At 51.9% G+C, this 27,999-nt stretch overlaps 1 protein-coding gene across 1 annotated transcript; it reads left to right on the forward strand.

The window, feature by feature from the left end:
* The first annotated feature begins 1,041 nt into the window (after positions 1-1,041).
* LOC149427311 (immunoglobulin superfamily member 3-like) lies at positions 1,042-27,999 on the forward strand. The gene is given in 11 exon segments (XM_089668143.1): positions 1,042-1,472; positions 2,919-3,296; positions 8,907-9,314; positions 12,177-12,542; positions 12,634-13,026; positions 13,606-14,001; positions 15,111-15,503; positions 24,417-24,797; positions 25,236-25,609; positions 25,611-25,629; positions 27,343-27,999. Coding segments are annotated over 11 exon segments (3,429 nt in total). The 5' UTR covers positions 1,042-1,429; the 3' UTR covers positions 27,621-27,999.

The following is a 27,999-nucleotide window of genomic DNA, read 5'->3' on the forward strand; positions in this document are numbered from 1 at the left end:
GTGGGATAGTGTTCTGTGGACTGATGAAACAAAATTAGAACTGTTTGGGCCCATGGATCAACGCTATGTTTGGAGGAGGAAGAACAAGGCCTATGATGAAAAGAACACCTTGCCTACTGTGAAGCATGGTGGAGGGTCAATCATGCTTTGGGGCTGTTTTGCTTCTGCAGGTACAGGGAAGCTTCAGCGTGTGCAAGGTACCATGAATTCTCTTCAGTACCAGGAGATATTGGATGGAAACGTGATGCAGTCCGTCACACACCTGAGGCTTGGGAGACGTTGGACCTTTCAACAGGACAATGATCCCAAGCATACCTCCAAGTCCACTAGAGCATGGTTGCAGAGGAAAGGCTGGAACATTTTGGAGTGGCCATCGCAGTCACCAGACTTAAATCCGATTGAGAACCTCTGGTGGGACTTAAAGAAAGCAGTTGCAGTGCGCAAGCCTAAGAATGTGACTGAACTGGAGGCCTTTGCCCATGAAGAATGGGCGAAGATACCCGTAGATCGCTGCAAGACACTTGTGTCAAGCTATGCTTCACGTTTAAAAGCTGTTATAACTGTAAAAGGATGCTGTACTAAGTACTAAGATTGAATGTCACTTGGGGGTTGAATAAAACTGATAATGCTGTGAGCACAGAAAAGACATTTGTGGTTATTTCATTATAACTGTTATGTTATATTTGTCTGACCTACAAGTGCCTCTTTAATGTAAATGTAAGCAAGATGACTGAATGATCAAAAGCAATGTCAAACTGGCCAAAACACTCAATTTCAGTGGGGGTTGAATAATTTTGGACACAACTGTATTTTCTTCTTTTATCGCTGCGGCCATTTCTTTCCATGAAGCTCTCTACGCACTGTTGTTGGGCTCATCTGAAGGCCACACCAAGTCTGGAGGTCTTTAGCTATTGACTCTGCAGACAGTTGGCGACTTCTGCGCACTGTGCGCTTCAGCATGCGCTGACCCCGCCCTGTCATGTGACGTGGCCTACCACTTGGTGGCTGAGTGGCTGTTGTTCCCAGTGGCTTCCACTTTGTTATAATCCCACTAACAGTTGAGCGTGGAATATTTAGTAGCCAGGAAATGTCACGGATGGACTTATTGCCCAGGTGGCCACCTATCACGGGACCACGCTTGGAGTCACGGAGCTCCTGAGAGCGGTCGGACACGTCTTAGTACAGTCGGCTCATTAGACTCAATGTACCTGGCAGGACACACAGGGTAGGGGCCCCAGTTGCTCGGGTATACAGACACGTATGTACTAGGATATCCTGACGTGACTGGCCTGACACTGAGTTGCTCTAGTTCTGCTTTATCACGTCTGTGCTGCGAGTGAGGCGACAGACTGCGGTTTCCTGTACACTGCGGGGGAGACATACGATGTGACGGGTTCTGTGCCGTGTACCAGACAACGCTCAGCACACCATGCCGGCTCTCCTTGGGGGGTTGCTGTGGCTCACCATCATAGGTAAGTGCCCACTGTCCTCGGGTGATGCCTCCGGTGCGGCCCCTGAAGGCCAAAGGGCCACACCTAATATTGACAATGTGTATTGCTGCAAGAGTTGGCTGGAAGGACTGTGAGCCTTTTACATGAGACTGTCAGAGATGGAAGACATGTTATCTGAGACCGTCAGAGACTGAACACATGTTACTTGAGACCGTCAGAGACTGAACACATGTTACATGAGATTGCCAGAGACTGAACACATGTTATTTGAGACCATCAGAGACTGAAGACATGTTACATGAGACTGAAGACATGTTACATGAGATTGCCAGAGACTGAAGACATGTTACATGAGACTGAAGACATGTTACATGAGATTGCCAGAGACTGAAGAAAAGTTACATGAGACTGTCAGAGACAGAAGACATGTTACTTGAGACTGTCAGAGACTAAAGACATGTTACATGAGACTGTCAGATACTGAAAACATGTTACTTGAGACCGTCAGAAACCAGAAGACACGTTACACCGGACTGTCTCTGACCGGGGGACACGTTACACCGGACTGTCTCTGACCGGGGGACACGTTACACCGGACTGTCTCTGACCGGGGGACACGGTACACCGGACTGTCTCTGACCGGGGGACACGGTACACCGGACTGTCTCTGACCGGGGGACACGTTACACCGGACTGTCTCTGACCGGGGACACGTTACACCGGACTGTCTCTGACCGGGGGACACGTTACACCGGACTGTCTCTGACCGGGGGACACGGTACACCGGACTGTCTCTGACCGGGGGACACGGTACACCGGACTGTCTCTGACCGGGGGACACGTTACACCGGACTGTCTCTGACCGGGGGACACGTTACACCGGACTGTCTCTGACCGGGGGACACGTTACACCGGACTGTCTCTGACCGGGGGACACCTTACACCGGACTGTCTCTGACCGGGGACACCTTACACCGGACTTTCTCTGACCGGGGACACCTTACACCGGACTGTCTCTGACCGGGGACACTGGACTGTCTCTGACCGGGGACACGTCACACCGGACTGTCTCTGACCGGGGACACGTCACACCGGACTGTCTCTGACCGGGGACACGTCACACCGGACTGTCTCTGACCGGGGACACGTCACACCGGACTGTCTCTGACCGGGGACACGTCACACCGGACTGTCTCTGAGCGGGGACACGTCACACCGGACTGTCTCTGACCGGGGACACGTCACACCGGACTGTCTCTGACCGGGGACACGTTACACCGGACTGTCTCTGACCGGGGACACGTTACACCGGACTGTCTCTGACCGGGGGACACGTTACACCGGGCTGTCTCTGACCGGGGACACGTTACACCGGACTGTCTCTGACTGGGCAAAGGCTACATGACACTGCCACACAGGGTCACCTACATGGACAGGAATGATCTCAGCAGTTGTGTCTCCCCGCAGGTTTGTCTTGGGCTCAGCATGAGGTCACCATTGAGCAGGGGCCCCTCTACCGCACCGTGGGCTCCCACATCACCATCTGGTGCAAGGTGTCGGGGTACCAGGGGGTCTCCATCCAGGAATTCAAGTTCTCCATCCGACAGCCGTCAGCTCCAGAGAAAGAGATCAACGTGGTGAGCACCAACGAGCCCGGCTTCTCCTACGCCAAATACTCCGGCCGTGTCCAGAGCCGCGACATCTACGTAGAAAGGGTGTCCAGGGACCACACCGTCCTACACATCGTCCAACTGCAGGAGCAGGACACAGGAGAGTACGAATGTTACACACCCAATACAGCCTCCACCTACCTGGGTACCTACAACGCCATGACCAACCTAACAGGTGAGAAAACTGACCCCCGGCGCCTCATCCGAACCAACCAAACTATGGTGGACACCAACCAGCAGCACTGACAGGCCAATCTCATGTCAGGTTCCTTCACGGTACGCCTCGGGGCAAACGCTGACAGGAGGTGGTGACAGCAGTGACCATGTGTAGAAGTGGCTCCTGAAGAAGCTGCTGAGTGGCCCTCCATGTTGCTGCACCCAGGCACTGACCCACCAATGGCGGACAGACTGACTTTCACACCATCCATCTTCATTTTAATATTGTAGCACTACCCCCTTAGGACTTGCAATAGATTTGTGGCCCCCCTATAGTCCAGCACAGCCAGGCAACACACATTTCCTTCCCTCAGACTTCCATCAGGAGACAGCCAGTCCTTGAGCTTGTTTTGAAGTTTTATTAGGGGGATTTAGAACTTGGAGGGGGCAAGGAGTGTATGGGATGCCCAAGGGAATGGCAACTGAGGACAAAGTGGAGCTAGCCAGGATCTCCTGTAGGACCACCTCAGACCCCAGATGACTCCTTTCCTCATCCAGCTGTAATGGGTGAATCCCTGGGCGGGGGATCCAGTGCCTGCCACTGCAGGGTGAAACAGTCCCAGGCAGGGGCGGACTGACAACTCATGGGGCCCCCGGGCAATAGGGAATCATGGGGCCCCTGTGTCCTTGCCCAAACTCAAAAAAGGTACCAGGGGCATCTCATGGGGCCCCCTACTGACCCCGGGCCCTCGGGCAGTGCCCGACTTTCCAAATGGTCAGTCCGCCCCTGGTCCCAGGTAAGATAGCAAATCTAGATTCCCACCAGAGTGCTCCTTCCCCTATCTGGCCCTGGGGGTGCAGGTTTACTCACTTGGTCCCTCTCCTGTGCTGCCGGAGGATCGGTGGTTGCTACCTACTAGCTGGGCTGCTCCTTCCCTGCCACACACATTGTCCTCTCTCAGAGGGTCAGTGAAGTTCCAAGTTTTCAGCCTCCCAAGGTCCTCTGCCTGCAGGTGAGCCCCTCTCCATCTGGGCCCCCCTCACAGGCTCCTGCCTCCAGCCTTACATCCTTCTCTCTCTTCCACTCGTACTCTCCTTCTCAATCACTTTTAAGGGTTGTCCTGGCCCATTGACAAGCCTCCTGTTGGGGATTGGCCAGGCTCCCTCAAAAGTGCAGATCAGCCACGCCTCAAATCCACCCACTGCTTCTGGACCTTTCTCCGAAGTTCTAGAGCAGGACAAATTCCAGGGAGCTGGTCTGCAGAGCCTTTCAGCTCTGACCCAATTTTGATCCCCTGCTAGCTATTAATCCCAGGCTGCTACTCATCCCTAGCTGACAATTGGAGTCTAGCTCCCCCTAGCGACCTAGGAGGGTGCTACACTGTGTTATTGGCTCAGTTGTTTAGAGGGGGTTAGGGGGGGTTCAGGATACAGCCGCAAAAATTCCCTCTGCTCAGGAGTATCTTGTACCTTTCAACCTTCTCCATAAGCTCCTGTAGATTCAGGAGGCCAGATGGACAACTACAGCCAAAGGAGTCGGCAACTCGAAAGGTTAAAATCCAAAAAGGATATTGGGGTAAACTTCCAGTAACAGAAGAGTTGACGCGTTTCAGCCCACGCAGGCCTTAGTCATAGCAATTGGCAATTGTACATAATGTAGCACAGACCTCGAACGAGCCTTGCAGATTGGTCCCAGGTTCTATTCCTACGTGAGTGCTTGGCAGCCAGGCACACAGCAGATCCCGCAGCCTCAACACATCGACCAGGCAGCGAGTGCCTCTTTTCAGGTTTATTGCTCGTTGGATGGGGATGGGGTGTCGGGAAGCTTTAGGATGGGGATGGGGTGTCGGGAAGCCTTAGGATACTCCAGAATGTAGTGCACAAAGTTCTCGGAGTTCTCTCTCTCTTCTGCCCACCCTCTGCAGAGACTACCAGCACAACACTTCTGGGATTCCCAGTTGGGTGAACCCCACTTTCGCAGCACTAGCGCAGTCACACAAGGGGTTACACAGCAAGCAGTCACTAGGATCCCACTTCCAGGTCTTTACTCGCTGTGCCACCAGATACTTGGTGGGATCCTGTCCAATGTTGGTTAGACGCTGTATCGTGAACCCTTCAGGCCAGATCCTCAGTGCACCCCCTTAGATCCGAAAGGCTTCCAGGATTTTAGGCCCCCAGCCCTGGCATGGCTGGGACTTTGGTGAACTCTCTGCAGGCTTTCAGCTGACTTGCTCAGAAGGACAGGAGCCCTTCTATGCTCGGATCTCTTCTTCCAGGATAAGACCTGGGCCACGACCAGGGGTTTGTGGGAGAGGAGTCTACCCTGGGCGCAATGGTTTACTATAGGGATGGGGGCACCTTCCTTCTGTTATATGGCGTTGTGACAGTGATTTTGACAAGTGTCTGCTGGGATCCCCTAAGCTCATCATGAATGGGGGGGGGGGGGCTACAGTTTGGCACCTTTACCCTGGGCACTGGGTGACCTTGCCCCACAATCGGCTCAGGCTTCAGACTATTTAAGGGCTCCCCCTCCACCTTCTGGGCATACCTCCCCAGGGATTGGCTAGAGTTTCATAAATAGTCAAGCTCAGGGTCTGCCTCTTCCAGCCCACTACATTCTGGAACCTACTAGGAGGCAGGGAGCCGTAGTGTTGACTGCTGGGATCCCCTAAGCTCATCGTGAAGGGGGGGACTGCAGTTTGGCATCTTTGCCCTGGGTGCTGGATGACCTTGTCCCAGAACTGGCTCCAGTCCTCAAGACTATTTAAGGGCTCCCCCTCCACCTTCTGGGCACACCTCCCCAGGGATTGGCTAGCATTCCATAAATATTCAAGCTCAGGGTCTGCCTCTTCCAGCCCACTACATTCTAGAACCTACTAAGAGGCAGGGAGACGTAGTGGAGCCTGCAGCCCATGCGACCCACAACAGACAAAAATAATCAGATAATGCACCAATGGCTACAGAGGAACGTTCAAAAAAAATAAATTGACCTCAACCTCATCAAGAGGGGGCGCTAAATGGACAATAAAGAAGATTGGATCTTAACATTTCGAGTTGCCGGCTCCTCTGAGTTCTCCTCAAGCTCCTTTGATACTAAACTTAAGGGCCTGGTAGCCCACTTTGATCAAACAGTAACTGAAAAGTCCTTTCAACACAAGGTTTCCCACGCAGGGGGTCTCAATCTCACGCAAAACAATACACATTGAAAATGCCGAGCCACCTGGCTCTCTGGTTAGCAGTACCTCTGCTTGGCTTGGTCTCCCAGACCACTGGCTATTCAGGCTCTCAGCCTAGGTGACAGCTTCTTACTGTTCAGGCCCCACATGGCCTCTTGACAGAGCTTTCCCTGTACCTCAGCTTGCTTCCTTCAGAGACTCATGGATTCCCTCCAGCCCCTTGAACTCACTGGCCTCTGCATCTTCCTCAGCCTCCCAGACCCTCTCTTGGTCTCCCAGACCACTGGCTATTCAGGCTTTTAGTCTAGGTGACAGCTTCTTACTGTTCAGGCCCCACATGGCCTCTTGACAGAGCTTTCCCTGTACCTCAGCTTGTTTCCTCCAGAGACTCACAGATTCCCTCCAACCCCTTGGACTCACTGGCCTCTGCATCTTCCTCAGCCTCCCAGCCCCTCTCTTGGTCTCCCAGACTCTCATAGCTGGCCAGACTTTCCCAGTCCTTGGGCCCAGAATCCCCCTCACAAGGGTTGCAGTCTCCACCAGGAGCTTCCAGCTCTCCTGAGAATGCTCTGTCTTCAGGCTTGTAGCAATAGCAACTCCTATTCCACCTCCACCACCTTTGAGTTATACTCAGATCTGCCTTATAACGATTGTGGGCACCTGGACACACACACACCATCCCGAACTTCTGAAAAACCTGAAGACTCCGTCCCACCCAATACTCTTTGGAGCCTTCAAGCTTACAGCCCCGATCCACACTCACCAAATCCAGGGAAAGCTTAAAACATAGCTTTCCCGGCTCGCAAAACATTTGCTGGAGCCTCTCAGACTGACTGTTTGAGAGTCCTGTGTCCTTCTCAAACCCATTTCCATGGTGGCAGAGCCTCACACCACCAATGCCATTACTTATGGGCCATCAAACATGTAGGTTGACATTAAAAAAACGCACAATGAATAGTGAGCCCGTGTGACCCATTATTACGGCTACACAATGTAACTTGCTGAGTGGGTAACAGAGAGGCAGAGGATGGGGCATCAGTGGCTCCTTTTCCCTTTCCTTTGGCAGCATAAACAGTAACAACGCCACCCAGAATGCCAAACAGGCAGAAAGACCATTTTACAACAACGGAGGTAACCTGCCTGTGTGTTCTAATGATGGTGGTGCTAGGCCTAGACTGTGACCGTAACCAGGGATCAAGACCAGAAAAATGTGAGAGAAAAGGGGGAAGCTTCTAGCTTTGTAGGAGGAGCAGTCTCTAATTTGGATCTTCTGCCGGCTGGTGTTGGGGCCCTTTGGATGTCCATTGGCGCAGCAATGACGGTAGTTGTATCCTGCAGGCAGTAAGGATGTAGTACGGTTCTCCTCTTACTAAGCAGTGCAGACTCTCATTAGTTGGAGGAGTCCTGATCTGTCCAGTGATGGACGAGACTCACTAGACAGCTCAGCTCTTCTGGAGAATGTGAAGGTCTCTCAGTTAGTGATGAGACAGTAGATTTTGTGAATGTAGCGATCTCACAGCGGCCACCTCGGTCTGTGTATTGCATGAGTAGCGCTCATAGACCCATTGGGCCTATACCAAGGCTGGTTCGTTCCAGCAGCTCTGATCTGCTTGAATCCCCAAGGTGCCAAGAGAGCAGGCTTTTCCTGGGCAAAGGATATAAAGCCCTCTTGGTTCCTCCTGCCACGCACAGGTCATAGGGTAGCTTATAAAGATGGTCATCACCTTAATATGGCTGCCTTCTCGAACTACATCTCCCAGTGTTCCAAGTGTTCTAAATTAAAGTCCTTGGGCTTGGAGTAACCTGGTTCTCCCCACTTCAAAGAAAGGTTTTGTTTTTTTTCCGTCTCCTATCCCTGTAGTCCAGAACCTGGCTACACATGTCTCCTCAAGATGTCCTTAACCAAGGTCCATGAGATTCACTTGGATGATATGAAGTGTAAAAAAGACGAAACATGGAAGAAATTCAGGTGAGAAAGAAGGAGAGGGTGGAAAAAGGACGGTTGAGATAGGGGGATCTCTCTGGGAGAGTCGTAGCCATGGTGAGAAGTATTGTTCGAACCTGTCCAAGCGAAGTTCCTCTACCCAAGGAGACCAGATTTTCCTATACCTCACACGAGTGTCATTGAATATGGCCAAAAGCTTCTCATTGAACTTTTGCTGTTTGACTTCCTCAAAACGTAAGGCAGGCTGTGGTCAAGATTTGGCAATTGTCTGTCTGATGGCCATGAAGGTAAAGGTGACCAATCTAATGTCCTTTTCCATTCCTCTCCTGTCTGGTTCTGATCTGTCTCCACCACATTGTTCATCAACTAGTCGCTAAAAACGTGGAATTCGGCAATTCACAAAAGCATGTATATTGTATCTGCAGCTGTGTGCATTCTGTAAATTGTTCCCATTGTTCGTTGATTCTGATATTATAGGTGATTGTTTTTAATGTTCTCTTGCCTCCAGTTATACCCAACACCCTGCAGGTCTTCATGCCTCACAAGGTTGTGGAGACATCAGAAGGGGCCCCCCTGGTACTGACCTGCCAAGTGTCCATGGCCTCCTCCCAGCATACCCATCTGTCCATCTCCTGGATTCTCTCCACTGACCAGGAAGCTGAGATCCTGACCTTGTCCCGTGACTTTGTCCTCCATCCTGGCGGGACCTTCTCTGATCGATTCATGGCTGGAGACGTACGCCTGGACAAACTGACCGAAGCCACCTACAGACTGACCATTGGGGCACTCCACCAGTCAGACCAGGGCGAGATCTTCTGCCGAGGATCGGAGTGGATCCAAGATCCCAGTGGAGTGTGGACAAAGATCGTTGAGAAGGACTCAGAGAAGACCAACCTGAAGGTGGCATCAGTGCAGGGTAAGAACTTGGAGCATTGAGATGGATAGTTCCACCTTACATGAACCCAACATGTCCAGACCGGGGGACTGTAGATAACTTGTATTAAAGTTGTGACGGGAGTGACTTTGGGTGGGGGGCCCATGGGGCACAGCCCCCTTTGGAGAGGTGGGGAGACCCCTGTCTCAGCTCCCCATATCCCCATTATGTGTGAGTCACCCTGTGCCTGTTAGGGGTACAGGATGATCTGTCCTAGTATTGTGTGGACATGTATAGGTGGGGGGGGGGGTTGTTAATTGTTTAGTGCCACGTGGTTGTTCCATTGTTCTATTGTGTCTTGCTTGCCAGCAAACTATTATGGGATGCATGTGTTCCTGTATTGTCTACTGCCATGTGGTGTATCCCATTGTTCTATTGTGTGTCTTGGCTTGGTGGGGGGTGTTTCCGGCAGCCCTTCCCCCTGATGGGACGGCCTGCTGATGTGTTTCCTGTTCCTGGTTGTATTGCCCCGCCCTGTGTATATATCTTGTGTTTGTGTTAAAATAAAGCAGTCCACATCCTGTCTTAAGAAGCCTGGTGGTGTCTCGTCTGGTATGATCAGCGGTGGTGTCCAGGGATCTGTGTTCGGACAGGGAAGGGGAGTCTAACGGAAATACCCGAGTGCAGTCGGGGTCCAGTTCCGTTACAAAAGTGAACTTGTATTTTGTCTTGTAAGTGGAAATTTACCTGATGACTATGCCGAAAAGCCAGTAAGCTGGTCTCTGGCTATGCTGCATGGAAATTCCAAGCAGTTCTAACATCCCTGCCCAGTTCTCGGGGGACTGCGGAACACCTCCCCTTTATATTATAGAGATGGAGAGGGTAGGTGCTCTGTAGACCTGTCCTGGAATGACAGCACAGCTCCTCCATAGATGCAGTACAGTAAATGAGCGTTGTCATCCTAGGAAGGAAGTGTTCCACTGGCAGGATCATGGGGTGAACATATAGGAAGCAAAGCCTTTTGTTATTGGGTATAAAAACACTTCAAAATCAGTTGTGGGCAACTTAGTACATATACGGGGCATCATCTGTGGCCCCCAACATATCTGGAGGGCCACACAAGAACTTTGTTTTTGCAAACTGTCTGACGCACCCACAGGGAGTGTGTCCACGACAGCCTGGGCCCATAGAAAGCGGGTTGGTTGATGCTGGAAGTCAAGCAGGACTGGACCTTGGAGCACTAGGACTGTGGGGGATGGAACCATTCATTAGAGTGAACATTGAAGCCCTCTACAGAGATGACTCCTCCCCTTCCTTCCCCCTACAGAGCAGTGACTCCACCTTCTTACCTCCTTCCCTCTCTTCACAAGTTCAGATGCAAATTCAATTCCTGTAGATTCAATCAGAGAGAGAGAGTCTGAAGGCAAGCAGCCCATGCTCTCTTTTCTCTCTCCTGGGGTGTCCCGTGTTGGGGTTCCCCCGGCTACATGTTGTATGTAAAGGAAAACTGGAGTAACTAACCCAAATGCCTTTTGGCTAAGATCAAGTGTAGTATCTGTTCCTATCAGTGTCCAGTAGGGGGCGCTCCGACATCATTCTTGCTTTTAGGCGAGGATGGCTGGCTGTATAGTGACCCTGCTGGTATGATGGGGGCTCTGAAGGCTAAGTACCGGCTGGAAGAGGAACCGAGGCGCCCACAGGCTGTTGGGGCCCGGGAGTAATTCCCCCGGGAAAACCGGAGGGGCCCAGTTCCTCCTGATTTGAACGGATCTACCTTGTCTGGCCAGGGGCCGGGGAGGCAGAAAGTCCACAGAGTAGTGCCCGAGAGTGGTCACCTCAGGGGTGCTCTTAGTAGCACATGGGGATGGGATCCTAAGTGTGAAAAGTGCGCATGGTCACTGGTCCAAACACTTTTCCTGCACTGCGCCTTTTAGGGCCAGGACTTTTGGCCAAGTCCAGGGCAATTTTTTTTGCCACGGGACTCAGAGCGTGGTCGGTGCACACTTATTTATTTATTTTTTTTCTCCTACGTTTTGTCACCTTTCATTTTTGTGTGTGTTTTTGTTCTCACTAGGATGGAGGGTCCTCGGGCCTGCCCTGTAGTCCAGGGTGAGGATGCGTGGCCATCAGGTTCCTTCCTTCCCTGTCCCTGGGGGGGTCTCACTAGGATGGAGGGTCCTCGGGCCTGCCCTGAAGTCCAGGGGGAGGATGCGTGGCCATCAGGTTCCTTCCTCTCATGTCTCTGGGGGGGTCTCACTAGGATGGAGGGTCCTCGGGCCTGCCCTGAAGTCCAGGGGGAGGATGCGTGGCCATCAGGTTCCTTCCTCCCCTGTCCCTGGGGGGTCTCACTAGGATGGAGGGTCCTCGGGCCTGCCCTGAAGTCCAGGGGGAGGATGCGTGGCCATCAGGTTCCTTCCTCCCCCGTCCCTGGGGGGTCTCACTAGGATGGAGGGTCCTCGGGCCTGCCCTGAAGTCCAGGGGGAGGATGCGTGGCCATCAGGTTCCTTCCTCTCATGTCTCTGGGGGGGTCTCACTAGGATGGAGGGTCCTCGGGCCTGCCCTGAAGTCCAGGGGGAGGATGCGTGGCCATCAGGTTCCTTCCTCCCCTGTCCCTGGGGGGGTCTCTCTTCGGGAGAGCCCCCTGAGCACCTTTTTTGTCCACTTATAGGACAAAAAACAGGACAAAAAAACTAAAAACGAACCCAAATGAATGGTGGTGTCCCTTTGGTGGACGCTGACTCGCGCGGTCACAGTGGACTGCGGTGTGGCACGTGGTCCTAGACGTCTGTTCTATACCAGGACTAGGCCTCACCTCCTGACCTATAAGAAGCATTGGCCCCCGGCGTGTGAGGCGTGCGCTGATTTGTGTCCCTGCAGTGGCTAATCCATGCAATATCATTTTAGGTGGAGAATTTGGAGTCCAGGTGGAGGCGTCGGCCACGCTTCTCACCCCAGGACACCCCCTGGAGGTCGTCTGCTCCGTCACCAACGCGGGTCCCAGTGGCGGGCGGTTCCGCATTGTCTGGAGGCTCGGTGGCACCACAATGGCAGTCTGGGAACCATCCGGAGTGGTCACATTCGGAAAGGAATTTGGCTCCGTGGGGGCGGAGTTACGGTGCGTTGTGCATAGGCGGGACATGACTTCCTGGGTGCTGAGGATCGGTCAGGCGCGGATTGAAGATGGCGGCTCATACGCCTGTGAGGTCACCGATGAACGGAGCAAGAAGAGCCGGACGTCCAATCAGATGTCTGTGGAGGTGAAAGGACCAGGTGGGGCCCCATTAATGTACCGGTGGGGGAGGGGCTCAGATCCAGCAGAGTATATACCGTGTACATGAACGGTGACTTTGTTGCGTTGCAGAGTTCCGCGCTCCGCAGGTCTCACTCACGGCGCTCACGTCTCGGCTCTATGAAGGGGATCGCTTGGTGCTTCGCTGTCTGGTCTCCCCGTCATCCTCATCCTCGGCTTCTCTCGGTTGGTTTCGGAGGGCGGAGTCTGGCGACTTGAGATCCATTGTCTCCATGCTGGAGGACGGCCGGCTGGTGATTGGTGCAGATTACAGGCGCGGCGAGGATCTTCTGGTGGCCGAGAAAGTCGATCCCGGGATCTTCACTCTCCGATTGGATGATGTGACCCCACATGACGGAGGAGAATATGTCTGCCGCTACGCCGAGGGGATGCAAGGAGGGGGCGGAGCCAACATGGGCATCACCACGGACAGCAACGGTGTCCACATCGACGTCCAACGCCTGAGTAAGTTATGAGAGGTTCCACCATCCCTGTGCCGAGTTCCCGGGTCTGTACACCCGCTGTACCCATTATGAGGGGTTCCCACCATCCCTGTGCCCATTATGAGGGGTTCCCACCATCCCTGTGCCGAGTTCCCGGGTCTGTACCCCCGCTGTGCCCATTATGAGGGGTTCCCACCATCCCTGTGCCGAGTTCCTGGGTCTGTACCCCTGCTGTGCCCATTATGAGGGGTTCCCACCATCCCTGTGCCGAGTTCCTGGGTCTGTACACCCGGTGTGCCCATTATGAGGGGTTCCCACCATCCCTGTGCTGAGTTCCCAGGTCTGTACACCCGCTGTGCCCATTATGAGGGGTTCCCACCATCTCTGTGCCCATTATGAGGGGTTCCCACCATCCCTGTGCCCATTATGAGGGGTTCCCATCATCCCTGTGCCCATTATGAGGGGTTCCCACCATCCCTGTGCCCATTATGAGGGGTTCCCCCCATCCCTGTGCCCATTATGAGGGGTTCCCACCATCCCTGTGCCCATTATGAGGGGTTCCCACCATCCCTGTGCCCATTGATGTCTCTTCTCTCTGCAGGCTCCACCCTCCAAGTCTCACTCATGACGCGGAACACGAAGTCCATCTCGGGCGACTCGGCCGTTCTGCACTGCAGCGCCAAAGCGGATTTCAGCCTGCGCGGTCGGCGCCTCGTCTGGTCCTGGTCCTTTCAGCCTGACCAGCAGGGGCCCCCCCAGATCCTGGTGCGGGGGTCCGGGAATGGGGAGCTGCTGTGGGGCCAATCCTATCCCAACTTCAAGGGGAAAACTCAGATCCTGCTGAGTGCCGACACGTCCGCCCTGCACATCCACCGGGTCCAGCCGTCCCAGCAGAGCGGAGCCTATCAGTGCAGCATCACCATCCAGCCCACCCAGAGCTCAGTGACACCAACCAACATCTCCTCCAATGTGGTCACCATACAGGTGCAGCTTCCAGGTACATCATCATCCTTCCCAGGGGGGGCGCTATGAATGGGCGGGGGTCAGTCTGGAGAGGTGGGTGTCGGTCTGGAGAGGTGGGTTGTCGGTCTGGAGAGGTGGGTTGTCGGTCTGGAGAGGTGGGTGATAGTCTGGAGAGGGGGGTGTCGGTCTGGAGAGGTGGGGGTCAGTCTGGAGAGGTGAGGTGTCGGTCTGGAGAGGTGGGGGTCAGTCTGGAGAGGTGAGGTGTCGGTCTGGAGAGGTGGGTGATAGTCTGGAGAGGGGGGTGTCGGTCTGGAGAGTTGGGTGTCGGTCTGGAGAGGTGGGTGTCAGTCTGGAGAGGTGGGGTGTCGGTCAGGAGAGGTGGGGGTCAGTCTGGAGAGGTGAGGTGTCGGTCTGGAGAGGTGGGGGTCAGTCTGGAGAGGTAAGGTGTCATTATGGAGAGGTGGGGTGTCGGTATGGAGAGGTGGGGGTCAGTCTGGAGAGGTGAGGTGTCGGTCTGGAGAGGTGGGGGTCAGTCTGGAGAGGTGGGGTGTCGGTCAGGAGAGGTGGGTGTCAGTGCATGGGTAATACTCACATGTGCAGGGGCGGACTGACAACTCATGGGGCCCCTGGGCAATAGGGGATTATGTGGCCCCTGTGTCCTCGTCCACACTCAAACCACACCCAAAAAAGCCTATGAAAGGTACCAGGGACATCTCATGGGGCTCCCTACTGACCCCGGGCCCTGAACTGAAATCCACTGAATGAAAGGGGCGGGGCCAGGGACAGTCAGGATGGGTAGAGAAGCACTAGATGATGCTGGACGTTCTCCAGCCAGGACATGAGACGGAGCTCAATTGCTTCTAACCAGGATCAGACTGACCATTCCTGCACTTGAGCACTGCCCTAGGGCCCGAGGTCAGTAGGGGGCCCTATGAGATGCCCCTGGTACCTTTCAAAAGCTTTTTTGGGTGTGGTCTGACTGTGGGCAAGGACACAGGGGCCACATGATTCCCTATTGCCCGGGGGCCCCATGAGTTGCCAGTCCACCCCTGAGAGCTCCCCACCATTATCAGGGCCCACAGTGATAATACTCGTGTGATAGAAATATAATGGCTGACATTGACCGCTGCCTCTCTCCCCCAGACACGAAGCTGAGGCTTGACTCCGCCTCTGGCGCGGTGGCGCTGACCGCGGGACAGGACGAGGCTGCGGTCACCTGCAGGATCCTGGAGTCCACCCCCGCCACTCAACTCAGCGTTGCGTGGTTCTTTCGCCCGCCATCATCCGCTTCCTTCATGGAAATCCTCAGAGTGGACCTCGGGGGCGTGACCAGCCAAGATTCATTGCTCCGCCTCCGCTTCATCTCTGAACGGTCCTCCACGGACTCCTTCCTCCTGCGAATCCTCAGACCGAGCCTCAGGGAGGAGGGGGCCTACCATTGCGTGGTGCAGGAATGGCTACTGGAGGAGACGGGCAACTGGCACCCTCTGGGGGAGAGGAAATCCGGAGACACCCAGGTCACCTTCATCACCTCGGGTGAGATAACACGCTACATATATGTTGTCTCTTCATGAACCGCGATCATACTTGTGCTGTAACTGACACCAACTGACACCAAACATACATGACGGGGCTGAGGGGGGAACATTACTGACCGCACACAGCCATTCCCACAGCCCAGGGTCACGAGAAAATCCGTGTCCCTGTTGGAGAGATTTCCCATCACCAGCCCTGACAGGAAGTGAAGGAAAATCTCCCATCACCAGCCCTGACGGGAAGTGAAGGAAAATCTCCCATCACCAGCCCTGACGGGAAGTGAAGGAAAATCTCCCATCACCAGCCCTGACGGGAAGTGAAGGAAAATCTCCCATCCCCAGCCCTGGCAGAAAGTGAAGGAAAATCTCCCATCACCAGCCCTGACGGGAAGTGAAGGAAAATCTCCCATCACCAGCCCTGACGGGAAGTGAAGGAAAATCTCCCGTCATCAGCCCTGACGGGAAGTGAAGGAAAATCTCCCGTCATCAGCCCTGACAGGAAGTGAAGGAAAATCTCCCATCACCAGCCCTGACAGGAAGTGAAGGAAAATCTCCCATCACCAGCCCTGACAGGAAGTGAAGGAAAATCTCCCATCCCCAGCCCTGGCGGGAAGTGAAGGAAAATCTCCCATCACCAGCCCTGACGGGAAGTGAAGGGAAATCTCCCATCACCAGCCCTGACGGGAAGTGAAGGGAAATCTCCCATCACCAGCCCTGACGGGAAGTGAAGGGAAATCTCCCATCACCAGCCCTGACGGGAAGTGAAGGGAAATCTCCCATCACCAGCCCTGGCGGGAAGTGAAGGGAAATCTCCCATCACCAGCCCTGACGGGAAGTGAAGGAAAATATCCCATCACCAGCCCTGGCAGAAAGTGAAGGAAAATCTCCCATCACCAGCCCTGGCAGGAAGTGAAGGAAAATCTCCCATCCCCAGCCCTGACAGGAAGTGAAGGAAAATCTCCCATCATCTGCCCTGACAGGAAGTGAAGGGAAATCTCCCATCCCCAGCCCTGACAGGAAGTGAAGGGAAATCTCCCATCCCCAGCCCTGGCAGGAAGTGAAGGAAAATCTCCCATCATCTGCCCTGACGGGAAGTAAAGGGAAATCTCCCATCACCAGCCCTGACGGGAAGTGAAGGGAAATCTCCCATCACCAGCCCTGACGGGAAGTGAAGGGAAATCTCCCATCACCAGCCCTGACGGGAAGTGAAGGGAAATCTCCCATCACCAGCCCTGGCAGGAAGTGAAAGAAAATCTCCCATCACCAGCCCTGACAGGAAGTGAAGGAACATCTCCCATCACCAGCCCTGACAGGAAGTGAAGGAAAATCTCCCATCACCAGCCCTGACAGGAAATGAAGGAAAATCTCCCATCACCAGCCTTGACGGGAAGTGAAGGAAAATCTCCCATCACCAGCCCTGACAGGAAGGGGGCGATATGTGTCTGTGTGCAGAATCACACACTATATTGCCCCAAGTATCGGGACGTCGGCCTTTCCACACACATGACCTTTAATGTCCCCCCAGTCTTAGTCCGAAGGTTCAATATTGAGTTGGCCCCGCCCTTTCCACACACATGACCTTTAATGGCCCCCCATTCTTAGTCCGTAGGGTTCAATATTGAGTTGGCCCCGCCCTTTCCACACACATGACCTTTAATGCCCCCCCAGTCTTAGTCTGTAGGGGTCAATATTGAGTTGGCCCCGCCCTTTCCACACACATGACCTTTAATGGCCCCCCAGTCTTAGTCCGTAGGGTTCATTATTGAGTTGGTCCCGCCCCTTTCCACACACATGACCTGTAATGGCCCCCCAGTCTTAGTCTGTAGGGTTCAATATTGAGTTGGCCCCGCCCTTTCCACACACATGACCTTTAATGGCGCCCCAGTCTTAGTCCGTAGGGTTCAATTTTGAGTTGGCCCCGCCCTTTCCAAGCACATGACCTTTAATGGCCCCCCAGTCTTAGTCCGTAGGGTTCAATATTGAGTTGGCCCCGCCCTTTCCACGCACATGACCTTTAATGGCCCCCCCAGTCTTAGTCCGTAGGGTTCAATATTGAGTTGGCCCCGCCCTCTGCAGCTATAACAGCTTCAACTCTTCTGGGAAGGCCGTCCACAAGGTTTAGGAGGGTGTCTATGGGAAGGTTGGACCATTCTTCCAGAAGCACATTTGTCAGGTCAGGCACTGATGTCGGGGGAGGGGGCCTGGCTCGCAGTCTCCGCTCTAATTCATCCCAAAGGTGTTCTATGGGGTTGAGGTCAGGACTCTGTGCAGGACAGTCAAGTTCCTCCACCCCAAACTGGCTCCTCCATGTCTTTATGGACCTTGCTTTGTGCACTGGTGTGCAGTCATGTTGGAACAGGAAGGGGCCATCCCCAAACTCTTCCACAAAGTTGGGAGCTTGAAATTGTCCAAAATATCGCCTTAAGAGTTCCTTTCACTGGAACTAGGGGGCCAAGCCCAACCCCTGAAAAACAACCCCACACCATAATCCCCCTCCACCAAACTTTACACTTGGCACAATGCAGTCAGGCAAGTACCGTTCTCCTGGCCACCACCAATCCCAGACATGTCCATCGGATTGCCAGACAGAGAAGTGTGATTGGTCCCTCCAGAGAACACGTCTCCCCTGCTCTAGAGTTCAGTGGCGGCGTGCTTTACACCACGGCATCCGACGCTTTGCATTGCACTTGGTGATGGAAGGCTTGGATGCAGCTGCTCGGCCATGGAAACCCATTCCATGAAGCTCTCTACGCACTGTTGTTTGGCTCATCTGAAGGCCACACCAAGTTTGGAGGTCTTTAGCTATTGACTCTGCAGACAGTTGCTGACTTCTGCGCACTGTGCGCTTCAGCATGCGCTGACCCCGCCCTGTCATGTGACGTGGCCTACCACTTGGTGGCTGAGTGGCTGTTGTTCCCAGTGGCTTCCACTTTGTTATAATCCCACTAACAGTTGAGCGTGGAATATTTAGTAGCCAGGAAATGTCACGGATGGACTTATTGCCCAGGTGGCCACCTATCACGGGACCACGCTTGGAGTCACTGAGCTCCTGAGAGCGACCCATTCTTTCACCAATGCATGCCTAGGGGCTTGATTGTATACACCTGTGTCCATGGAGGGGATTGGACACCTGAATCACATGATATGGAGGGGATTGGAACACCTGAATCACATGATTGGGAGGTGATTGGAACACCTGAATCACATGATATGGAGGGATTGGAACACCTGAATCACATGATATGGAGGGGATTGGAACACCTGAATCACATGATATGAAGGGGATTGGAACACGTGAATCACATGATATGGAGGGGATTGGAACACCTAAATCACATGATTGGGAGGGCATTGGAACACCTGAATCACTTGATACGGAGGGGATTGGAACACCTGAATCACATGATATGGAGGGGATTGGAACACCTGTATCACATGATATGGAGGGGATTGGAACACCTGAATCACATGGTTGGGAGGGGATTGGAACACCTGAATCACATGATGGGAAGGGGATTGGAACATCTGAATCACATGATACGGAGGGGATTGGAACACCTGAATCACATGATATGGAGGGGATTGGAACACCTGAATCACATGATTGGGAGAGGATTGGAACACCTGAATCACATGATTGGGAGGGCATTGGAACACCTGAATCACATGATTGGGAGGGGATTGGAACACCTGAATCACATGATATGGAGGGGATTGGAACACCTGAATCACATGGTTGGGAGGGGATTGGAACACCTGAATCACATGATTGGGAGGGGATTGGAACATCTGAATCACATGATACGGAGGGGATTGGAACACCTGAATCACATGATATGGAGGGGATTGGAACACCTGAATAACATAATATGGAGGGGATTGGAACACCTGAATCACATGATATGGAGGGGATTGGAACACCGGAATCACATGATTGGGAGGGGATTGGAGCACCTGAATCACATGATATGGAGGGGATTGGAACACCTGAATCACATGATATGGAGGGGATTGGAACACCGAAATCACATGATTGGGAGGGGATTGGAACACCGGAATCATATAATATGGAGGGGATTGGAACTCCTGAATCACATGATATGGAGGGGATAGGAACACCTGAATCACATGATATGAAGGGGATTGGAACACCTGAATCACATGATATGGAGGGTGGGGACAATACTTTGGCAATACGGTGTATCTGTAGATGGTCTCCTATGATATTTGTATGATTACATGGTGTGTATCCTCCTGTTCTCCAGCAGGAGGCGCTATGTGTCTTTGTCCCGAGTGGGAGATTCCTCCATTGTACTCTGTGGTGGGAGGTGATTCCTGTTATCTGTACATTTGTGCGCCCCGTGCAGAGGGCAGTCTACTGGTAGCAATGGGATCCCCCGTGACCCCTGCCCCCCCCCCGCGCCCCCCCGCGCCCCCCCGTGAGCCCCCACCCCGCGCACCACAGAGGTGGCTCCATAACACGCGTACCTTTATGAGCACCCAGTTTTGTGAACATTTTTTCAAGAGATAAACACGGGACTTCTGTCTGCATTTGGGGTGTCATTAACTATTAATGGAAAGGCAAATTCTACAACGTATCCAGAGAATCCAATGTATCCACAATGTATCCAGAGAATCCAATGTATCCACAATGTATCCAGAGAATCCAATGTATCCACAATGTATCCAGAGAATCCAATGTATCCAGAGAATCCAATGTATCCAGAGAATCCAATGTATCCAGAGAATCCAATGTATCCAGAGAATCCAATGTATCCACAATGTATCCAGCGAATCCAATGTATCCACAATGTATCCAGAGAATCCAATGTATCCACAATGTATCCAGAGAATCCAATGTATCCACAATGTATCCAGAGAATCCAATGTATCCAGAGAATCCAATGTATCCAGAGAATCCAATGTATCCAGAGAATCCAATGTATCCAGAGAATCCAATGTATCCACAATGTATCCAGCGAATCCAATGTATCCACAATGTATCCAGAGAATCCAATGTATCCACAATGTATCCAGAGAATCCAATGTATCCAGAGAATCCAATGTATCCAGAGAATCCAATGTATCCACAACATATCCAGAGAATCCAATGTATCCACAACGTATCCAGAGAATCCAATGTATCCACAATGTATCCAGAGAATCCAATGTATCCACAACATATCCAGAGAATCCAATGTATCCACAATGTATCCAGAGAATCCAATGTATCCACAATGTATCCAGAGAATCCAATGTATCCACAACATATCCAGAGAATCCAATGTATCCACAATGTATCCAGAGAATCCAATGTATCCACAACATATCCAGAGAATCCAATGTATCCACAATGTATCCAGAGAATCCAATGTATCCACAATGTATCCAGAGAATCCAATGTATCCACAATGTATCCAGAGAATCCAATGTATCCAGAGAATCCAATGTATCCAGAGAATCCAATGTATCCAGAGAATCCAATGTATCCAGAGAATCCAATGTATCCACAATGTATCCAGCGAATCCAATGTATCCACAATGTATCCAGAGAATCCAATGTATCCACAATGTATCCAGAGAATCCAATGTATCCAGAGAATCCAATGTATCCAGAGAATCCAATGTATCCACAACATATCCAGAGAATCCAATGTATCCACAACGTATCCAGAGAATCCAATGTATCCACAATGTATCCAGAGAATCCAATGTATCCACAACATATCCAGAGAATCCAATGTATCCACAATGTATCCAGAGAATCCAATGTATCCACAATGTATCCAGAGAATCCAATGTATCCACAACATATCCAGAGAATCCAATGTATCCACAATGTATCCAGAGAATCCAATGTATCCACAACATATCCAGAGAATCCAATGTATCCACAATGTATCCAGAGAATCCAATGTATCCACAATGTATCCAGAGAATCCAATGTATCCAGAGAATCCAATGTATCCACAATGTATCCAGAGAATCCAATGTATCCACAACATATCCAGAGAATCCAATGTATCCACAATGTATCCAGAGAATCCAATGTATCCACAATGTATCCAGAGAATCCAATGTATCCAGAGAATCCAATGTATCCACAACGTATCCAGAGAATCCAATGTATCCACAATGTATCCAGAGAATCCAATGTATCCACAATGTATCCAGAGAATCCAATGTATCCACAATGTATCCAGAGAATCCAATGTATCCAGAGAATCCAATGTATCCACAACGTATCCAGAGAATCCAATGTATCCACAATGTATCCAGAGAATCCAATGTATCCAGAGAATCCAATGTATCCACAACGTATCCAGAGAATCCAATATATCCAGAGAATCCAATGTATCCAGAGAATCCAACGTATCCAGAGAATCCAATGTATCCAGAGAATCCAATGTATCCAGAGAATCCAATGTATCCAGAGAATCCAATGTATCCACAATGTATCCAGAGAATCCAATGTATCCAGAGAATCCAATGTGTCCACAATGTATCCAGAGAATCCAACGTATCCAGAGAATCCAATGTGTCCACAATGTATCCAGAGAATCCAATGTGTCCACAATGTATCCAGAGAATCCAATGTGTCCACAATGTATCCAGAGAATCCAATGTGTCCACAATGTATCCAGAGAATACAATGTATCCACAATGTATCCAGAGAATCCAACGTATCCAGAGAATCCAATGTATCCACAACGTATCCAGAGAATCCAATGTGTCCACAATGTATCCAGAGAATCCAACGTATCCAGAGAATCCAATGTATCAACAATGTATCCAGAGAATCCAATGTATCCAGAGAATCCAATGTATCAACAATGTATCCAGAGAATCCAATGTATCCAGAGAATCCAATGTGTCCACAACGTATCCAGAGAATCCAACGTATCCAGAGAATCCAACGTATCCAGAGAATCCAATGTGTCCACAACGTATCCAGAGAATCCAACGTATCCAGAGAATCCAACGTATCCAGAGAATCCAATGTGTCCACAACGTATCCAGAGAATCCAATGTATCCAGAGAATCCAATGTATCCACAATGTATCCAGAGAATCCAACGTATCCAGAGAATCCAATGTATCCAGAGAATCCAATGTGTCCACAACGTATCCAGAGAATCCAATGTATCCAGAGAATCCAATGTGTCCACAATGTATCCAGAGAATCCAATGTATCCAGAGAATCCAATGTGTCCACAATGTATCCAGAGAATCCAACGTATCCAGAGAATCCAATGTGTCCACAACGTATCCAGAGAATCCAACGTATCCAGAGAATCCAATGTATCCAGAGAATCCAACGTATCCAGAGAATCCAATGTATCCAGAGAATCCAATGTGTCCACAATGTATCCAGAGAATCCAATGTATCCAGAGAATCCAACGTATCCAGAGAATCCAATGTATCCAGAGAATCCAATGTATCCAGAGAATCCAATGTGTCTACAATGTATCCAGAGAATCCAACGTATCCAGAGAATCCAATGTATCCACAACGTATCCAGAGAATCCAATGTGTCCACAATGTATCCAGAGAATCCAACGTATCCAGAGAATCCAATGTATCAACAATGTATCCAGAGAATCCAATGTATCCAGAGAATCCAATGTATCCAGAGAATCCAATGTATCCAGAGAATCCAATGTGTCCACAACGTATCCAGAGAATCCAACGTATCCAGAGAATCCAACGTATCCAGAGAATCCAATGTGTCCACAACGTATCCAGAGAATCCAACGTATCCAGAGAATCCAACGTATCCAGAGAATCCAATGTGTCCACAACGTATCCAGAGAATCCAATGTATCCAGAGAATCCAATGTATCCACAATGTATCCAGAGAATCCAACGTATCCAGAGAATCCAATGTATCCAGAGAATCCAATGTGTCCACAACGTATCCAGAGAATCCAATGTATCCAGAGAATCCAATGTGTCCACAATGTATCCAGAGAATCCAATGTATCCAGAGAATCCAATGTGTCCACAATGTATCCAGAGAATCCAACGTATCCAGAGAATCCAATGTGTCCACAACGTATCCAGAGAATCCAATGTATCCAGAGAATCCAATGTATCCAGAGAATCCAACGTATCCAGAGAATCCAATGTATCCAGAGAATCCAATGTGTCCACAATGTATCCAGAGAATCCAATGTATCCAGAGAATCCAACGTATCCAGAGAATCCAATGTATCCAGAGAATCCAATGTATCCAGAGAATCCAATGTGTCTACAATGTATCCAGAGAATCCAACGTATCCAGAGAATCCAATGTGTCCACAACGTATCCAGAGAATCCAACGTATCCAGAGAATCCAATGTATCCAGAGAATCCAACGTATCCAGAGAATCCAATGTATCCAGAGAATCCAATGTGTCCACAATGTATCCAGAGAATCCAATGTATCCAGAGAATCCAACGTATCCAGAGAATCCAATGTATCCAGAGAATCCAATGTGTCTACAATGTATCCAGAGAATCCAACGTATCCAGAGAATCCAATGTGTCCACAATGTATCCAGAGAAGCAGCAGTCACCTGTACCCGGCTCTAAACGTCCTCTGAACACACAATCCACCCCATATTGTTTTTCAGAGGGGCGTTAGAGCCGGCCTCCTGTGTGAATGGGTCCTTAGGGTGATACCATTTATTAGCTGACATACATCCCCCCCTGCTGGCGGAGCTGAGGACAGGCATGATGTGGATGCGTGGTACATCCATGTATGGAGCGTGTCTCATGTAGGGAGCATGCTCAGTTGCACGCCTCCAGCTTTGTGACCCCCGACCACTCCCACCCACAGTAGCTGCCAATATATATATATAAATCTATGGACTTTGGCTGCATTTCTTGGACCCGTCCTCAAAATCACCTCTCCTTGTTTTTCCCTTCCAGATCAGACTCTGAAGCTCCCTAAACAGAATGTCAGCTCTTCTGTCAAGCAGTGGGAGGATTTGTTCTTGCACTGCCCCCTGGAGGCGGGACTTAGTCCTTCATCGCTCCTCTCCATCTCCTGGTATCTGCAGGGGTGGGACTTCGGCCTTCCCCGCCTCCTGTGCCGGTCTGATCATGAAGGGGTGACGGAGTACGAGGACAGCCGCCTACGTATGGTGGCCCCCGGGAGGGGGAATTACAGCCTGCTGCTGCAGGGGGCGGAGCTGGAGGACTCAGGAAGATACTTCTGCCAGGTGGAGGAATGGAGATTGCAGGAGGGGGAATGGAAGATGGCCGCTTCTGACCAATCCGGGTTCCTGGAGATCAGGGTTACCCCGCCTGGTATGTACTCATTACCCAGAGGTCTCCTCTCTCCCTTTCTGTGGGGGAAACCATTGGGGCACTCTGATTGGCTGCTATGGGGGGATGTGAACTGCCTGAGACCAGAAGAGCTCCACTGTACTGTGTGTATATTTGAAGCGGATTATTGGTGGAGCAGCCATTACAGCCCATACCTGACACCCCGTGTGCTCTCTGTATCCCGCTGATAGATGGCAGAGCTCATGCAGGAGCAGAGCGAGCTCCAGATGCATGATGGGAGCTGAGCATTTAATGTCCTGCTGGACACACACAGGAGCTGAAATGGAAATGTTTGCACATGTACCTGGCACTTGGCAGCCTGGAGATCAGTAAATTGTGGGCGGAGGGGGGTTGTAGATCGGGGAATGGGCTTGTGTAAGCGGAGTTCTTCTTTATCGTGATTTTCTTTCTCCTCTACAGAAGATCGCCTGAGTCTGAACCGCACTGAACTAACCCTTCTGGTGCCAGAACAGTCCGCTGTCACCCTCCCCTGCCAGGTGTTGGTAGTGTCTATGCCCGGCTCTCGCCTGTCTGTCTCTTGGTGGAGGATCGAGGGCCCCGGGGCCCCACGCACTCTACTGCTTGCTGTCAACCACATGGGTGAGTTTATTTATTTCCAGGAGAAGATAGACCGGCTCCAGTATGAGCGTCCATCGGAGCTGACCTTCCATCTGAGGATCCACCATAGTCACATGACCGACAGCGGCACCTATCACTGCCAGGTCCAGGAGTGGCTGCCGAGCCCCCGAGGAGTCTGGGAACCAATAGGAGAGCCCCAATCTGGAAACATCTCCCATCATCATCCAGAGTGCAGGTACAGATTGGTCCCGGATGTAGAGATCTGTGGTTGGGGTACATGGGGGACCTTTGTTGGGCCGGGGGAAGAAGATGGGGTTGTAGGCTGGAGAGGGGGTGCATGTGGGAGCCAAACACAGAGGGAGGTGGGAGTGTGAAGAATGAACACTGGGGGAGAGGAAATGTGTGGGCCAAACAATAGGGGGCGGAGTCTGTGCAGGATGAATATTGGAGGGGGGGAGAGTGTGCAGGTTGGATATGGGGGAGGAGAGAGTATGCAGGTTGGATATGGGGGGGGGCAGAGTGTACAGGTTGGATATGGGGGAGGAGAGAGTATGCAGGTTGGATTTGGGGGGGGGGGGGCAGAGTGTACAGGTTGGATATGGGGGAGGAGAGAGTATGCAGGTTTTATATGGGGGGGGGCAGAGTGTGCAGGTTGGATATGGATGGAGGGGAGTGTTCATGTTGGATATGGGGGGGGAGAGTGTGTATGTTGGATATGGGGGGGAGTGTTCATGTTGGATATGGGGGGGGGGGAGTGTTCCTGTTGGATATGGGGGGGGGGAGTGTTCCTGTTGGATATGGGGGGGGGGGAGTGTTCCTGTTGGATATGGGGGGGGGGAGAGTGTGTATGTTGGATATGGGGGGGAGTGTTCATGTTGGATATGGGGGGGGGGGAGTGTTCCTGTTGGATATGGGGGGGGGGGGGAGTGTTCCTGTTGGATATGGGGGGGGGAGTGTTCATGTTGGATATGGGGGGGGGGGAGAGTGTTCATGTTGGATATGGGGGGGGAGAGTGTTCATGTTGGATATGGGGGGGGAGAGTGTTCCTGTTGGATATGGGGGGGGAGTGTTCCTGTTGGATATGGGGGGGGGAGTGTTCTTGTTGGATATGGGGGGGGGGGAGTGTTCTTGTTGGATATGGGGGGGGGAGTGTTCGTGTTGGATATGGGGGGAGTGTTCTTGTTGGATATGGGGGGGGGAGAGTGTGTATGTTGGATATGGGGGGGGAGTGTTCATGTTGGATATGGGGGGGGGGGAGTGTTCCTGTTGGATATGGGGGGGGGGAGTGTTCATGTTGGATATGGGGGGGGGGGAGTTTTCATGTTGGATATGGGGGGGGGGGGGAGTGTTCATGTTGGATATAGGGGGGGGGGAGTGTTCCTGTTGGATATGGGGGGGGGGAGTGTTCTTGTTGGATATGGGGGGGGGAGTGTTCGTGTTGGATATGGGGGGGGGAGTGTTCGTGTTGGATATGGGGGAGGGAGTGTTCATGTTGGATATGGGGGGGGGGGGAGTGTTCATGTTGGACATTTCTATATACAGCCTGCAGTCCGGTTTGGTGACCTCTGTTACATGGGACGGTGGTGTTGTCCTCACATGTTTCAGGCAGTGGGGGCTGGCAGGGGCAGGGGAGGTGTTCAAGCAGTAATCAGCACAAGGGAATCTCAGTAGTGGTTGAACACCCATTGGTGATCTGGTGACGAGGTGACACAGGATGCGGGAAGGCTGCAGGTTGTGAATAGTGGTGTCACCCTCTGGCTGTATTGTATGGCAGAGGTGAGGGAATAACACAACTGGCTGAACAGGACCACACGCTCTCAGGCAGGTACGGCAGTCCTCGCTGTGTGTAGTCGGAGTTCCTCTGTACATCATGTCATTTATCAGGGTGTTGGTGGCCCCAGTTGCCTCCACATGGATTCATGAGTCTGTGTTTTGCCCCTCCCCCCAGGTTCCCGCTCATCGATCTGCACCTCGCTGTCCCTCTTCCACTTCCTGTTGGCGTTCACCATCTTCTTCATCATACTGGTCCTCGCACTCCTCGCTCTGGCGTTGTGGCGTTGGAGATGTGGCGGGGTGCGGCAGAGGCCCCCGGGAGATCTGTGGTCCTCTGTGAAGATGACTGAGGTGAAGGAAAATGGCGGACAATCATGGCGATCAGACGATGACACGACCCCCGCCACCTCGCCAATCATGTCTGCCGGCAAAGGAAACCTGTCTAGTCCATGATGAGTCCAATCTGGGGACGTGGCCCACCACTTATCGGGGAGACACGGCTGGGACTCCCCAAGAAATGAATGGGCCGCGAGCCTCCACCTATCACCGGAATATCACTTTTGGGTGGACCAGTCCTGTGCTGCGCATATCTGAACTCCCTCTTTGGATTGGCCGTTTATGAGGGCGGTCAGATCTCGGCACAGACGTGGTGGGCGTGGGCTGTGAAGTCACGCAATCCTCAGCCTTTCAGTAACGCCAACGTTGTCTGCCACACTTGTCGCCTATTTATTGATGTTTCTGAAGTAGGAACTGTCTGTATTGCTCCATCCCGGATACATAGACCCCCATAAATACACAGAGCACAATAATAAATCGGTTTTGTTACACCCGG

This window comes from Staurois parvus, unplaced genomic scaffold (genome assembly GCF_062004578.1).
Source record: "Staurois parvus isolate SC_StPar_1 unplaced genomic scaffold, SC_StPar_1.0 ptg003894l, whole genome shotgun sequence".
Lineage (NCBI taxonomy): Eukaryota > Metazoa > Chordata > Amphibia > Anura > Ranidae > Staurois > Staurois parvus.